Source organism: Budorcas taxicolor, chromosome 5, assembly GCF_023091745.1.
Source record: "Budorcas taxicolor isolate Tak-1 chromosome 5, Takin1.1, whole genome shotgun sequence".
In the NCBI taxonomy this organism is placed as follows: Eukaryota; Metazoa; Chordata; class Mammalia; order Artiodactyla; family Bovidae; genus Budorcas; species Budorcas taxicolor.
The window spans coordinates 144,057,753-144,074,186 of NC_068914.1; the positions used below are offsets into that span (position 1 = coordinate 144,057,753).

Genomic DNA, 16,434 nt, shown 5'->3' on the forward strand with positions numbered 1-16,434 from the left:
CTGGGCGGGCTACAGGCCATGGGGTCACAAAGAGTTGGACATTACTTAGCAACTAAAAAACAGCAACATCCAGAATATTAAACATCATTTGTATTTGATTCCCAAATTGATATCCACATCTCCAGTATTTTTCAGAGCACCAGATTTATTATTTCAGCCCTCTGCTGTGTATCCCCTCTTTGGAGTACTAATGTCACCTCTTAATTAATATATATCAAATTATCACTTCATCTATATATTTGTTTTGTTTTCCCTGTCTTGCAGGGCATTGCAACAGTATTTACTCCTAGTGTCCATCTCACCCTCTCCCTCTCCTTAATCCCCAAATCAAAATGGCTTCAAATTCTAGCAACAAGAGTAAAGAAACATGTGTCTTGAGACATATTGCCATTGTTCAGGGCATTACTTCTTTAACCTAAGGTAGTCTTTGAGCAGACTCACTGTGGTAATTATGAAGATACTCAAGAGGATATATTTAGATGTGACTTTAGCCACATTATTTCATATAGTTTTACATCAGACTTCCTGCCACTTTCTAATATCACAGCAATAAAGTGATGACATGTTTAAAAGAAATATGGTGTTTTGTTATGGCCTGAGTTATATTTTCAAACAGACTTTCTCCCAGTCTATTTTGCTAGAGGCCAGTCTAAATTTCTTTCTCTTTCTTTCTTCCTTTGACAGTAAATATCAAGCATAGTATTGATAACATATATGATTCTCTTTCCACTGCTTTACTCTCATTCCTGTATGTTTTTCATGGAGTAGAGTTGTTATGTCCACTACTCTTCAAACTAACATCAGACTCAGTTCAAGAAAACAACTTTTCACAAGTCAATCACTATGTTTTCAATAGGCTTGTTGAATGACATTTCATACACTAACTTTTCTTCAATAAAGCAGAACTTAATATTATTTTTAAAACACACACAATGTTCAATTATAATTTCATCATTTTCTTTTCTGAGCTATTACTTCAGTTTCTACCATACCTAGAAAACTCATAATCATGTTAACAGTCCCAACTCAAAACTTCCTAATCAAATTCTTTTCAACTTCCCATTTGTCATTTTAATGTGATTCCACTGAGTGTTGCTCATAGTTTCAATATAGGATAGTCTTCGTATCACACGGCATTGTAATTTATGTTTAAATATTGTGCTGAGTGGACAGTGATTTATTCTAGGAAAAGAAATAGTCTTATTCATCTGTTTATCATCAAGGGCAGGTTCACTACTATGTCTCACCCCACCTCTAACCAACCAGCACACATTTCCTTGGCACCCTACAGTTCCTTCTCTTCTGTAACATTTACTATGGTTGTAATGAAATAATTAATTGTACAATTCGTTCTTTAACCTCCACCTTTCCTAATAGAGTAACTACAAAAACTTGCATTCACCTCATAACTCCCACCATCTACCATGTATGCAGGTCAGGAAGCAACAGTTAGAACTGGACATGGAACAACAGACTGGTTCCAAATAGGAAAAGGAGTACGTCAAGGCTGTATATTGTCACCCTGCTTATTCAACATATATGCAGAGTACATCATGAGAAACGCTGGACTGGAAGAAACACAAGCTGGAATCAAGATTGCTGGGAGAAATATCAATAACCTCAGATATGCAGATGACACCACCCTTATGGCAGAAAGTGAAGAGGAACTAAAAAGCCTCTTGATGAAAGTGAAAGTGGAGATCGAAAAAGTTGGCTTAAAGCTCAACATTCAGAAAACGAAGATCATGGCATCTGGTCCCATCACTTCATGGGAAATAGATGGGGAAACAGTGGAAACAGTGTCAGACTTTATTTTGAGGGGCTCCAAAATCACTGCAGGTGGTCATTGCAGCCATGAAATTAAAAGACACTTGCTCCTTGGAAGAAAAGTTATGACCAACCTAGATAGCATATTCAAAAGCAGAGACATTGCTTTAACAACTAAGGTCCATCTAACCAAGGCTATGGTTTTTCCAGTAGTCATGTATGGATGTGAGAGTTGGACTGTGAAGACGGCTAAGCACCGAAGAATTGATGCTTTTGAACTGTGGTGTTGGAGAAGACTCTTGAGAGTCCCTTGGACTGCAAGGAGATCCAACCAGTCCATTCTGAAGGAGATCAGCCTTGGGATTTCTTTGGAAGGAATGATGCTAAAGCTGAAGCTCCAGTACTTTGGCCACCTCATGCAAAGAGTTGACTCATTGGAAAAGATTCTGATTCTGGGAGGGATTGGGGGCAGGAGGAGAAGGGGACAGATGACAGAGGATGAGATGGCTGGATGGCATCACTGACTCGATGGACATGAGTCTGAGTGAACTCCGGGAGTTGCTGATGAACAGGGAGGCCTGGCATGCTGCGATTCATGGGGTCGCAAAGAGTTGGACACGACTGAGCAACTGAACTGAACTGAACTGAACCATATTTCTAGCAAATAGTAGATACTCAGTAAGCACATACTGAATAAACAAGTGACTAGAGATAGTTCCATAGCAGTGAACAACAATGACCTAAATAACACTGAGTCTGTCACGTGATGATGATATAATATCCATCATATATCCCTTTATTCAGCAGAAACATAAAGAGAATTTAGAACATAGTACATTGTTCCATGTCCTTTCATATTTTTATATATAAACATTGTTTGATCTCACTTAATTTGATTATTAAAAGAAATTCTTCCCAATCACTTACTCTCTGGGTGACCCTATGAAAATTTGTGTTTTTTTCTGATACTGTATTTCTCTTATCTATAAAATAAGAATAAATAAAGAACTTAAATTGTATTTTTGAGAATTAAATGAAGTGCTATCAATATCAGTGCCTATCACTCTGTTAATTATTAAGAAAGTATAATATCCCCCTTCTTCCACAGATCTTCATTCCTTCATTCTCACTTCCTTTCTCCCTGCCCTCTCCCATCCTCCTTCTTTCTTTCCTCTTTTTCTTTCTTCCCTTCTATACTAGAAGTAAACTCTTTTAAAAAGCTGTGTCTTACTCATCTTGCTATCTCTAGCACCTCACTATTGCCTTGCTGATACATAGTAAGTACACAGTAGAAGCTGGATTCATATCTGAATTTTTTGGAATAAAGACCCATTAACCATGTAAATCAGATAAATTTATTTGAGGATATGTTAATCAGATAAAGCCATGTTTGGGGAAAGAGATATTATAAAAAATTCTAGTTTCCAAGGTGATCTAAAAGAATTGTACAAAACATATGTTTGTCATTAATAACTAGCCTTGATTAAAGTTAAAATGAATAGTCATTTACTCAGCATAAAATATTCACATTTGGAAAAACACAAATATTTTAGAGAAGTTGCATGATTTTAGATTCACCAGCCTTGAGAATAAAGAATTAGTTGCTTTGACTTATAAACAGTCTGCCTTGTGGTCCTGTTTAACTTGAACACTGATGAGTTGAGCTTCACTTGTTTTGGAAGCTAGTGATTTGTGAGTAGGAGAAACAGAGTACAGAGAGTGGTTCTAATAATAAGCCCAAGGGGCGATCAGAGGAAAGGGTATTGATCAAACACAGAGACCAACAGTTTGAGATTCCAGTGGAAAGAAATTAAATATTAAAACTGGCGGGGCCAAATAACAGTTGAAGATTAGCCCTGTAGCAAAGATTTTAAAAGAGCTGGCGTCTTAAGCATGGTTAGAGAAAAGGCAGACTGAAAAGAAAAGTCTTAAATTGAAATGGGGAATCGAGAGAACCTGCAGTTCTACTGAGAACATGATCCGAGTTTTCAACCACATGGTACTGTGCTGTAATTGGAAATGTGGTCAGCTGAGGACCCTGTTGTGACCTTCCCTGGCCTCAGAGCCCCATTCCACCTCCGCATGGATTATAGTTGGTTTTGTTGTTCTTTCCTTTGTGTTTGCTGTTGCAGTATTGTAGATCTATTTCTAAAAGACTGAAATCAGTTTCAATCTTTCATTACCCAATGCATCATTCTTCAAGCCAGATGCATTAACTCCATCAATACTTGACATGAAAAGGATGTTAACAACAACCAAAAAAAGAAGACAAATAGGGGAATTAACACACTGAGGGTAAGAGGTCACCAGTTTCTCTGGTATGACTCATGTTCCTTGTAGAAAAATTTTGCAATAATGATGGTAAAGCATTTTTTGCAGGGGTGGGGATCAAGAAGTGACTAGTATGTGTGTACGCCTGTGCATGCACGCCAAGTCAAGTCAGTTGTGCATATTTGACTCTTTGCGACTCTATGGACTGTAACCCACCAGATTCTGCTATCCATGGAATTCTCCAAGCTAGAACACTGGAGTGGGTTGTCTTGCCCTCCTCCAGGAGATCTCCACCACCCATGGATCGAACCTTCCTCTTTAATGTCTCCGACATTGGCAGGCTCTTTACCACTAGCATCACCTGGGAAGCCCAGTATGTGTGTATACACTCACACATATTTATCACATTTTCTTGCATTTTTTTCCTATTTAGGGTAGGAAAGGATATTGACCATTATAAAAACCTAAGAAAAGTATAGTAGGAACTCCTCTGATGGTGTAGTGGTTAAGACTCCATGCTTCCAATGCAAGGGGAGTGGGTTCCATCTCTGGTGGAAGTGCTAAGTTCCCTCATGCCATGATGTGGCAAAAAAAAAAAAAAAAGTCAGCAACAACAGAAAATTAAAGTAAATGTTGCACACATATCAACATTTTAAATGTTGTATTCCATATCATGAAATTATAGAAAAATGAGTTTCAATTATCTGTAAAATGAGCCTATATTGAGATATTTATTTGCATCTGGATTTTGGCAATACCAGATAATGCTGCTTCTCTCAGAAGCCTGGAATATTTACCTTTGGGGATTTGAAATGATTAATAGCTGTTTGGACAAGTATTTTCTTCCAAGTACTGATTCCTGTGGATTAATGCTTTTGATACTGCGGTGAGCCCTGGGAGTGAGGAACTAAATTAATAGAATCCTAAGTGTCACACAAGTGCTTTCTTTGTTTTCCTCTTTCTTCCTGTCCAACCTGTACTGCTGATTCCAAAAACAGATCAGCATCTGGTGAATTTAAGAAGGAAGTTGTAGGTAAATTGACACCCCCAACCCCTCGGAAAAGTAATGGGAGAGGAAATCCAAATATGATTGGAGAGTCCCATTATATTTGCTCCAAAAAGCAATTGATCCTTCATTGTGTGACTATATAAAAGCAACAGTATACAGAGAGATGCAGAGTAGAAGGAAGAAAAGAAAGCAGAGTTGAGACAGCTGACTTCTAATAAAGACAGAAAAAAAGAGGAGAATATCTTGAAGAATATCCTGAATAATTGTTCAGGCACTGGGGTAAAATGGTGCCCATCATTTTTATGAGCACCGTTTTGCTTCATTTTACTGTTTCTGAGACTTTGAACCCGTAAGGAATATTATATTGCTATTCATATGAAAGTACTGGCAAAGTGACCTTATGAAATATGCTGTGTTAAAATTCAATTGTATTTTACCATTTCAATTTCTGAGACAGAGTGCTGATTTACCTTGTAAAGCTTAAACAGGTGTATGAAGGGAACTGACTTTGTTTTTTCTTGATAGCTTTCTGTATACTGAAGTTTATTGTAATATCATGACAAGTGTATATGTTTCAGAAATATGTCAATAAGCTAAAATTGTTTTATGCATGTTCTGCATTTCTCTTACCCTTGTTTAGAGTGTTGATTACTTTGTTTGCATAGGCAATATATCTTATGGGTCCCCTCTGTGATGCAAAGTCACTCTACAGAACAAGCTTGTCTCCACCTTTTAAACCTGAATGAATCTGTGTCCTTGAGTGTTGTCTTAGAATATGGTGGATCCAATAGCACTATTTTTGACCAGACTGTGGAAGAGGATAACTTCTATGCTTGTGCAAATTTTGAGGTAAGGTGCAGAATTCGACATTTCAGAACTTCAGATGGGAAGATGGAATTACTACTTAAAAATGAGTTTTGTGTCTGTTTCCCCATTGCTGCCTTGTAAATAAATTCTTCCGTACCATTTCCCTAGATTCCATATGTATGTGCTAGCTTGGACATGGGGAGAGGTGGGAGAGGGTACAATTATGGAAAGAGTAACACAGAAACTTACACTACCATATATAAAACAGATAGCCAATGAGACTGCTGTATGGCTCAGGAAACTCAAACAGGGGCTCTGTATCAACCTAGAGGGGTGAGATGGAGAGGGAGATGGAAGGGAGATACATGTATACCTATGGCTGATTCATGTTGAGGTTTTATAGAAAACAGCAAAATTATGTAAAACAATTATCCTTCAGTAAAAAATAAATCTTAAAAGAATTAGTTTTAGAGAAATAACATAACTTGATTTGGATAAGCTGTGGAATCTGAGAAGCAAAATTGGATAATTTTTGAGAGCCAAATAAAAAGACAAGTTATATATACAATAAAACTTGTTAAGCACTACACTTTTCTCTTGCAGGGAATGGTAGGTAATAAGACAATATAACTGTTTTCTGATGGGTTTCGCTGGTGGCTCAGCGGTAAAGAATCTGCCTGCCAATACAGGAGACATGGGCTTAATCCCTGGGTCAGGAAGATCCCCTGGAAAAGGAAATGGCAACCCACTCTAGTATTCTTGCCTGGGAAATCCCCACGAACAAAGGAGCCTGGTGGGCTACAGTCCATAGGGTTGCAAAAGAGTCAGACACAATTTAGTGACCAAACAACTGCTTTTAGAGTGTAGAACTGTTTAAAAATGAAGATAGAGAATTAAGTAAAGGAATGAGAGATTGGAACTCAGGAACACAGAAAACAATAGATTAGAAAACGCAGGAATAACTTTACTAGAAACAGTCCTCAGGTTAAATAAAGGAATTGAAACAAGTGATCAACAAGTTTCCCATTAAGACATAATGGATTCACAAGGCTCTCTCAGCCTCAGAAGCAAATTAAGGGATTGTTTACCACCTAAATGTCTAATAATGATTTTCCCATTTTCTGCTCTTTATGTTAAATAGGTTTCCCACAAGTCTTCTGAACAGATGGCTTTTGTGACTCTGTTGATTAAGGGAGATACTCTTAAAATCTTTGAGAGGCGATCTGTAGCACTCTCTTCAGAAGAGACAGTGACTTTTGTGCAGACAGATAAACCCATCTATAAATCTGGAGAGAATGGTAAGTCAATATTTATGTTTCCTTCTTATAGTTGATTTCAGAAACTCTTTCTTCTAATGTTAAGCAATCCAAACACATTATTAAATTTAAATCCAAGTTCTAATTTGGTCTTAACTCTTCAGATCAAATATTTTTAGGATTTTGACCAGTGATCTAGGTCAGTTATGAAACAGTGCCCTCCAGTTTCAATTGTTGAGTGCTTTGTTTCTTACAGTTTCATGTCTATCCCACTGTTTACAAATTCTCATGACAGGCTTGCATAATACAAAGGCTGAGAGCTAGGGGTGTGTTACTTCATAATTTACCAGCTGGGCAAACTAATTAAATCTCTATTTTGACTCAATTCTTTTCATCCATAGAATGGAAATAGTAAAAGTATCTCATTTTTACTGTGAGAATAAGATGGTCAATATAAAATAGTCTCTCTGTGTGCATGCATGTTAGGTTGCTTCGGTCATGTCCCACTTTGTGCGATCCCATGGACTGCAGCCCACCAGGCTCCTCTGTCCATGGGATTCTGCAGGCAAGAATACTGGAGTGGGTTGCCATGCCCTCCTCTGGGGAATCTTCCAGACCCAGAGATAAAACTTCCATCATTTATGCCTCCTGCACTGGCAGGTGGATTCTTTACCCTTAGTGCCACCCGGGAAGCCCAAAATAGTCCCTGGCACACAGTAAGTAATTTGTAAATAGCATTTGTTGTCATCATCATTATTATTCATACCAGAAAAAGGAATCATAAATCTGATAACTTAGGCAGAGCCCTTCTTCATTATTGCTGTAAGTAGAAGAAAGCAGAAAAAGCACCAAACTAAGATTCAGAAGGATATGATTTTTGTCTTGGATCTGAGAATAAATTATCAACTTCTGCCAAGTCAGTTCTGGTCTTTGAGATCTTTAGTTTTCTCATTTGTAAAATTAGAAGTTGGATAAGAGCATCCACACACTTTGTTCTATGAGCCTAGCGGGCTACAGTCCATCGGGTTGCAAAGAGTTGGATATGACTGAACATCTGAGCACACAGATGACTTACTAAAAAAAAATGTAAAAGAACTAAAACAGAATTTATCTTATACTGAGGATTTTTTTTTTGTTTTGCTACATTATGTTTTCTCTTCTGGATGTATTAAAATACTATGATGACAGTTTATAGGTGCAAAAATAGCTAATATGGCTTTTCTGGAATTCTGCTAAAATCAATAGTTGCCAACATTAGTATATTTTTCCATAAAAATTACATATAACTCATGTGCATGTGTGTGTATGTATGTGCATGTAGGCAGTTGGGTCTGACTCTTTGCAACCCCATAAACTGTAGCCCACCAGCCTCCTCTGTCCATGGGATTTCCCAGGCAAGAATACTGGAGTCAGTTGCCATTTCTCCTCCAGGGGCTCTTCCTGATCCAAGGATCAAACCCAAGTCTCTAGTGTCTCCTGCATTGGCAGGCAGCTTTTTGACCACTAGTGCCACATCAGAAGCTCATGTGTAACTCTTACCATATGTATTTCACATTTGTCCTTCTGTGATTAATTCTGCCACCAAGTTTTGAGACTTCCCTATGGGCTGTTATGGTAAAAAGTTTCTAGTGGTGGCAGAAGCTCATGCCAGCTTTGGTAACACCAGGTCATGATCAACAGACGAATTATAAATGTGCAATAAAAAATCTTTCCAAAAGGAACCCAGATCTTAAAGGGTTAAATCAGAGCTAGAGGAGAAGGAAGTGCAGTGTTCTATGAAAGCAAAGCAATTAATTTCACTGTCTATTTATAAGCAATCATATCTTGGAGAGAAAATAACAAGAATAATAATCTTATTAATAGCTATGAGAAAACTAATAATTAATAAATAATAAGAAAATATTATTGTCCCTCTTCCTCTTTCAGTTAAACTTCGCATTGTGACACTTGATACTAAGTTCCTACCTATCAACGATGTGGTGAGTTCAGTCATTTTAAAGGCATAATGAAATCTAAACAAATTACTCCATTGCTCTATAAGGTGTCACTGGGAAGTTTTCCATAACTATGGAGATACATATAACTATAGTTTCAAAGATAAACCTCAATATTAAATAAAAAACTTTCCTATACAGACTGCCGTCTATAGGGTCGCACAGAGTCAGACATGACTGAAGTGGCTTAGCAGCAGCAGAAGCATACAGTGAATTGTTTTACTTCTCTAGGTCTTTTCATCCTTTTAGAAAAAATTACTTACATAGAACTTGCTTTTTACTTCCCAGAGGAAAGTTTGAGTCTGTTTCAGATTTAGAGTTTTCCTGGTATCTTTGACTCTAGAAACTTTGCCATCTGGAACAGGGAGGAATAAGTCAACATTTAAGTCAGATAATCTTTATAATGCAATATCTGGCCCCAAAATGAACTGTTTTAATATTAACTTGAATTTTTCTTTCTTCTTTCAGTATCCCTTGATCACACTTCAGGTAAGAGATCTTTTTCAAACCCATCATTTAAAATGTTCAGATAAATAGTGATATGTGTGTAGTTTTCATTATGCACAGTGAGAAATTAAGATAACTGAAATATGGGGGAAGGGAAATTTGTACATGCATACACAGTATAAGGCACCATGTGAAGAACCAAAGAAATGGCTGCCACTTTTAGTGTCTGCTGTGGGCCAAATGGGGCAACGATGGATCTTCATGGAAAAACATAAGATTAGGCTGTTTATAGGGGCTTCCTCAGTGGCTCAGGGGTAAAGAATCCACCTGCAATGTAGGAGACTCAAAAGACACCGGTTCGATCCCTGAGTTGGGAAGATCTCCTGGAGAAAGGCATTGCAACCCACTCCAGTATTCTTGCCTGAATGATCCCCTGGACAGAGAAGCCTGCCGGACTACAGTCTATAGGGTCACAAACAGTCAGACATGACTGAAGCAACTGAACATGCAACACACACAGGCTCTTTCTAAGGGAGATTTATGTCTCCTCAAATTGCTTGATTTTGGCTGCTGGCTCTTCTCAGTTTTAATTTAGCCACATTTTGTTTTAAGAAAATAGAACTCAAAAGCACCTAAAAATGTAGGAGTACACAGAAGGTGATATTATAAAATGGACTCCACTTTCAGAAACCAGTTTGCATCTCCTTCAACCAGTTCAAATCTCTGGTGTAGTGTAATGTGGCTTTCAAATTTAAGTGAAATTGCATGCCTGTCCGTAAATAGCTTGTATCAATCAACTCCAACAGTATGTATTTTAATCTCTACATATAATAGGTACCATGACTAATTAGTTCTAAAGGTTAATACATTGAAATCTAGTTCATCATTAATGATCATGTATGTAAATATAGTCTATAATTTAAATGATTTTGATTTTGTTATATGGGTGACAACTTGTCCTTCTAGTGGGATAAATAATGTTGGCCATTTTATGTTTTCTGCATTATTAGTAACCTGTAAATAATATTATCTCCACATTTAAATGTTTCATGCAGATAATGTTGTGTTCCATGGAAAGTAACAGCAAACTTAAGTAACATCGCTTTAAATGAGTAAAAAATCCATTGTTTTCAGAAACTACTACCCCTGAGTAGTAGGTTCAAGGTTAGGGCAGTAATAGCACAATGTTACTAAGGCTTCTTCTATTTACTCTTTTTTTTTCTTTCTTTTTAATTTTTTAAATTTTAAAAGTATGATAACACATTTACAGGAGACTTGGAAAATACAGAACAAAGTTACATATAGTGCAATTTTTTTAAGAAGCTAAATTAAGATTTTTAGTTGGAGTTTCAATATCAACCTCTCAAAATTAATAAAATGAATATACAGAAAAGTAGAAGGTTATAGGAAACCTGAAAAGCACCATGAACCAATTCAACATAGTTAAGATTTATGCAGTTTTGACACAACAGAGATACACACTCTGTTCAAGTTCTCATAGACTATGAACCAGGAGACACTGAAACATATCCAGGGATGTAGAACAAGGTGCAAAAATTTCATGATCTAAAGGAATTGAAATCATACAGAGTCTGTTTCCTTACCACTGTGGAATGATGTTAGAAATCAACATCAAAAGATATTTGAAAATAACCCATATATTTTCAAGAGCAATGTGACATTTACCAAGAGAGATCTTTGACTTAGCCATGGAAAGCCTCAATAAATTGGAAGACTGATGAAACACAGCAGGTGTTTGCAGAGAAGCAAGCATTTAAATGAGAAATTAATATCAAAATACTTTTAAAATCCCATGTATTTGAAAATTAAAGGTCCACTTTTAAATGATGGGTGTATCTAAGAAGCCATAGTGAGGAAAATTAGAAAATATTTATAATAGAATAAAAATGGAAGAGAATTTCCCAGAATTTGTTGCATGCAGCTGAAGCTACTCAATAGACTTCTATTTAACCTCTATGTCATCCTCAATATCTTGCTTTATTTTCTGTGGCATCTGAGTTTGATTCTTCTCTATCCAGTGACTTCTATTTACATGTCATCAGCCAACACTCAATCACATGAGTAATTCTTACTGAAAGGAAGTCTACAAAATTAATTTAACTTTCTAGATTTTACTTTGGAGGAAAGCAAAAAAACAAACAAACAAAAAAAAGATGAGCAGTGAGTAATGTTTCTGTGCCTTTGTAGATATCTTTTTATCCAGATTTCTTTAATTCAGTTCAGTCGCTCAGTTGTGTCTGACTGTTTGTGACCCCATGAATCACAGCACGCCAGGCTTCCCTGTCCATCATCAACCCCCGGAGTTCATTCAGACTCATGTCCATTGAGTCGGTGATGCCATCCAGTCATCTCATCCGCTGTTATGCCCTTTTCCTCCTGCCCCCAATCCCTCCCAGCATCAGAGTCTTTTCCAATGAGTCAGTTCTTCACATGAGGTGTCCAAAGTATTGGAGCTTCAGCCTCAGCATCAGTCCTTCCAATGAACACCTAGGACTGATCTCCTTTAGGATGGACTGGTTGGATCTCCTTGCAGTCCAAGGGACTCTCAAGAGTCTTCCTCAACACCACAGTTCAAAAGCATCAATTCTTCAGTGCTCAGCTTTCTTCACAGTCCAACTCTCACATCCATACATGACCACAGGAAAAACCATAGCCTTGACTAGACGGACATTCGTTGAGAAAGTAATGTCTCTGCTTCTGAATATGCTATCTAGGTTGGTCATAACTTTCCTTCCAAGGAGTAAGCGTCTTTTAATTTCATGGCTGCAATCACCATCTGCAGTGATTTTGGAGCCCTAGAAATAAAGTCTGACACTGTTTCCACTGTTTCCCTATCTATTTGCCATGAAGTGATGGGACCAGATGCCATGATCTTAGTTTTCTGAGTGTTGAGCTTTAAAGCCAACTTTTTCACTCTCCTCTTTCACTTTCATCAAGAGGCTCTAGTTCCTCTTCACTTTCTGCCATAAGGGTGCTGTCATCTGCATATCTGAGGTTATTGATATTTCTCCCAGCAATGTTGATCCCAGCTTGTGTTTCTTCCAGTCTAGCATTTCTCATGATGTACTCTGCATAGAAGTTATTTAAGCATGGTGACAATATACAGCCTTGATGTACTCCTTTTCCTATTTGGAACCAACCTGTTGTTCCATGTCCAGTTCTCACTGTTGCTTCCTGACCTGCATACAGATTTCTCAAGAGGCAGGTCAGGTCTGGTATTCCCATCTCTTTCAGAATTTTCCACAGTTTATTGTGATCCACACAGTTAAAGGCTTTGGCATAGTCAATAATCAGAAATCAGTGTTTTTCTGTAACTCTCTTGCTTTTTCGATGATCCAGCGGATGTTGGCAATTTGATCTCTGGTTCCTCTGCCTTTTCTAAAACCAGCTTGAGCATCTGGAATTTCACAGTTCACATATTGCTGAAGCCTGGCTTGGAGGCTTCCAAGACATAATTTCTTTAATTATTACTGGATAATATCAATACATTTATTAAAGCAGGCTCACACAAGCTGCTAAAAGCAAATGACGGAGGAAGTGTGGCTTGAAGGATGCTTTCTTATTGTGGGACTTCCATTTAACAGTGTGTAATTTTTTTCACAATTTGAGATACAAGTGCAATAAAATGATAGAACTTTCTTTACTTCCCTGAACTACATGTGTTCAGTCGCTCGATCATGTCTGACCCTTTGTATCCTCATAGACTGTATCCCAACAGGCTCCTCCATCAGTGGAATATTCCAGACAAGAATACTGGAGCAAGTTGCCATTTCTTATTCCAGGGGATCTTCCTGCCCCAGGGATCGAACCCATGTCTTCTGCATCTCCTGTATTGGCAGGCAGATTCTTTACTACTAGCATCACCTTGCTGTGTGGTGCTTAGTCGCTCAGTCATGTCTGACTCTTTGTGACTTCATGGATTTCAGCCCAGCAGGCTCCTCTTGTCCATGGGTTCTCCAGACAAGAATGCTGGAGTGGGTTGCCATGCCCTTCTCCAGGGGATCTTCCCAACCCAAGGATCAAACCCTGGTCTCCCACACTGCAGGCAGATCCTTTACCCTCTGAGCCACTAGGGAAGCCCCAACTACATAAAGGATCACAAGTTTAAAAGAAAAGGATGATATTCTCATACATCCTCTGCTTTTATTTCTTCCTTATTTTCTAGGATCCTCAAAACAACAGGATTTTTCAATGGCAAAATGTGACCTCTTCTCAAAATATTACCGAACTCTCATTTCAACTGGTTTTAGAACCAGTGTTTGGAGATTACTCTATTGTTGTGAAAGAAAAATCAGGAAAGACGTTGACACACCAATTTACTGTTAATAGAAATGGTAACCAATTGCTAATTATGATTGTTGTCTTATATAATTGAAGTGTCCAAAGAACTGTTTAACAAGATAACTTTTATGTTAGAATCAGACAAATTACATTAAGTTTGATTTGGTTTTCTGCCATTTTCCTTTCTTGTCCTTCTATGTTTTATTGTCTCTGCTTTCTTGTTCATCATTCATTGCCTGTATCCTTATTCTGATCCCTTCCTTTTCTCCTGAGGAAATATCCCATTTTTTTTAGAATAAAGACAACCATCTAGAAAGGATCTAAAGGACTACAACAAACAAAATGTGAAGTTCCAAGAATAGGAAAGGAAGGAAAAGAGAATTATTAATTAATGAGACACCATCACCCACTGATGGAATTTGGAGGAGCTGAACCATGATCTATACAGAGGCATACATAGAAAAATGTCATGTGTGGAAACACATTTACATGGTTGTAATCATTTTTGCTCAGCAGTGTATGAGAGCTGAAGTAACGTTATATTTCTCTTTGTTTCCAGTGTTACCCAAGTTTGAAGTTAAGGTCAGTGTACCACAAACAATAACTATTTCAGATGATGAATTCCAAATCAGCGCATGTGCTAAGTAAGTATTCAAGAGATTTAACTCCACCTGTCAATACAAGGGTTAGAGGAAACAAAAAATGAGATCAATCATGTAAACTTATGTATCTGCTTATATTAAAAGTATTAAAGAAGCAATGGATTGTCACTGTAGAATATTTGAAAAATATTGAAAAATGTGAGATATTACCTAAAATTAATTACATTAACTGCCATTAACACTTTATTTTTCTCTGGTCTTTTATGAGCACTTTCAACAATTAGACATTTTACCCACTCCAGTTAAGAAAACCTGTCACTATATAATGCCAGGCTTTTCATGTATTCCAATTCCTCGCTGCATAAACATATCTCTGTGTGGCTATACCAAATTTATCTAACCACTCTCTTATTATATGACATGCAGCCTGTTTGTCACTGTTTGTCCCAGTGACAAATAAAGTTATAGTAATGTCTTTGTGTATAAAATGTAGCATTTTAATGAAAAATTATTTACTTAAGAAAATTTTCCAGAATTGGATTTACTACAACAAAAGTGTAACAATACTATGACAAATGGCTAACATTCTTTTAGTTTTTGACTACTATGTTGTTCACTAAGTATGTTGTGCACAAGGACGATTCCGACAGCTTGTCTAAAGCACCTTGCCTCATTGAATCTTCACCATCAGTGGATGCTTTCACTAAAAAAAAAAACAGAAAGAAATATTGAAAATATCATAGTGAGGCATTTTATCAATTTAATTTTAACTAATTTGAATCCACTTGATGTAAAAAAGGAATTCCTATGTGACTCAAGAAATTGTTATTTTCTTTTGAGGGGATTATATCTAATGCCTTGCCTTTCCTCAAATTTCTAATTATAGTAAAAGAAAAAACAAGCTAATATTTATTGAATACCAATTAATGTGCTAAGCATTACATTTGTTAACTTTCTCACCATATCACTGTGAGAAAGGAGCTATTATCAACTCAATTTTATAAAGAAAGATAATGAGAGAATTTAAATAACTTATCAACATTAATGGGGTTTTTTGATGGAAGAACTACAATTTAGACCTAGGATATCTAAGTTCAGTTTCTCTCCTAACCAAGACCTCTATTATACTTTATATAAACAATTGAAAATATTAATATTTGCCATATTTGTTAAGCATTGTTTATTTAACTAATGACATGAAAAGTACCTGCCTTTGAATATTTTCAGTAGTATATTAAAGATACATTGGTAAAGGGCAGCCTGGTAGAAACATGGGGATTTTGCTGAGAATACCATAAGGAATCTTAGAAACCGTTTCTAGTCTTTAAAAAAAATGTTCTTTAGACTCTAGAAAAACAATCATAATATTTTTCTGAGTTTCAGTGATGAGTAGCTGATCATGTGCCAGAATTTTGTAAATGTAGTGTATGAGATATTATAGATTATCTGTGTAAAAAATAATGGGATAATCAATATAAGGATCCTAAACTGGTTTCACTAGGAAAATCCTACAGAAAACCAGAATTGTCAGTGGGATTAACATCTATAATTTATCTGCTGAATGGTATGTTGTAACACTGCAATGCATTTTATAGGAGTAGTGAAAATATTTTATCAAGTATCACCTTCCAAAGACTTCCTAAAAGCTAAATGTTGATATGGAATTGGGATTTTTTTTATTTATTTATTTTAATTGGAGGTTAATTACTTTACAATATTGTATTGGTTTTGCCATACATCAACATGAATCTGCCACGGGTGTACACGTGTTCCCAATCTTGAACCCCCCTCCCACCTCCCTCCCCATACCATCCCTCTGGGTCATCCCAGTGCACCAGCCCCAGGCATCCTGTATCCTGCATCGAACCTGGACTGGCGATTTGTTGCTTATATGATATTATACGTGTTTCAATGCCATTCTCCCTAATCATCCCACCCTCTCCCTCTCCCTCAGAGTCCAAAAGACTGTTCTATACATC

The 16,434-nt window shown here is 36.9% G+C and overlaps 1 protein-coding gene across 1 annotated transcript in view; it reads left to right on the forward strand.

Annotated features, from left to right (window-relative positions):
• Window positions 1–5,331: 5,331 nt before the first annotated feature.
• Window positions 5,332–16,434, forward strand: part of LOC128048839 (ovostatin homolog 2-like) — a 52,086-nt gene continuing 40,983 nt past the window's right edge. The window contains 6 exon segments of the mRNA XM_052641282.1: window positions 5,332–5,396; window positions 5,713–5,896; window positions 6,996–7,182; window positions 11,068–11,099; window positions 13,738–13,906; window positions 14,413–14,497. Of these exon segments, the coding sequence (XP_052497242.1) occupies window positions 5,332–5,396; window positions 5,713–5,896; window positions 6,996–7,182; window positions 11,068–11,099; window positions 13,738–13,906; window positions 14,413–14,497 (722 nt within the window).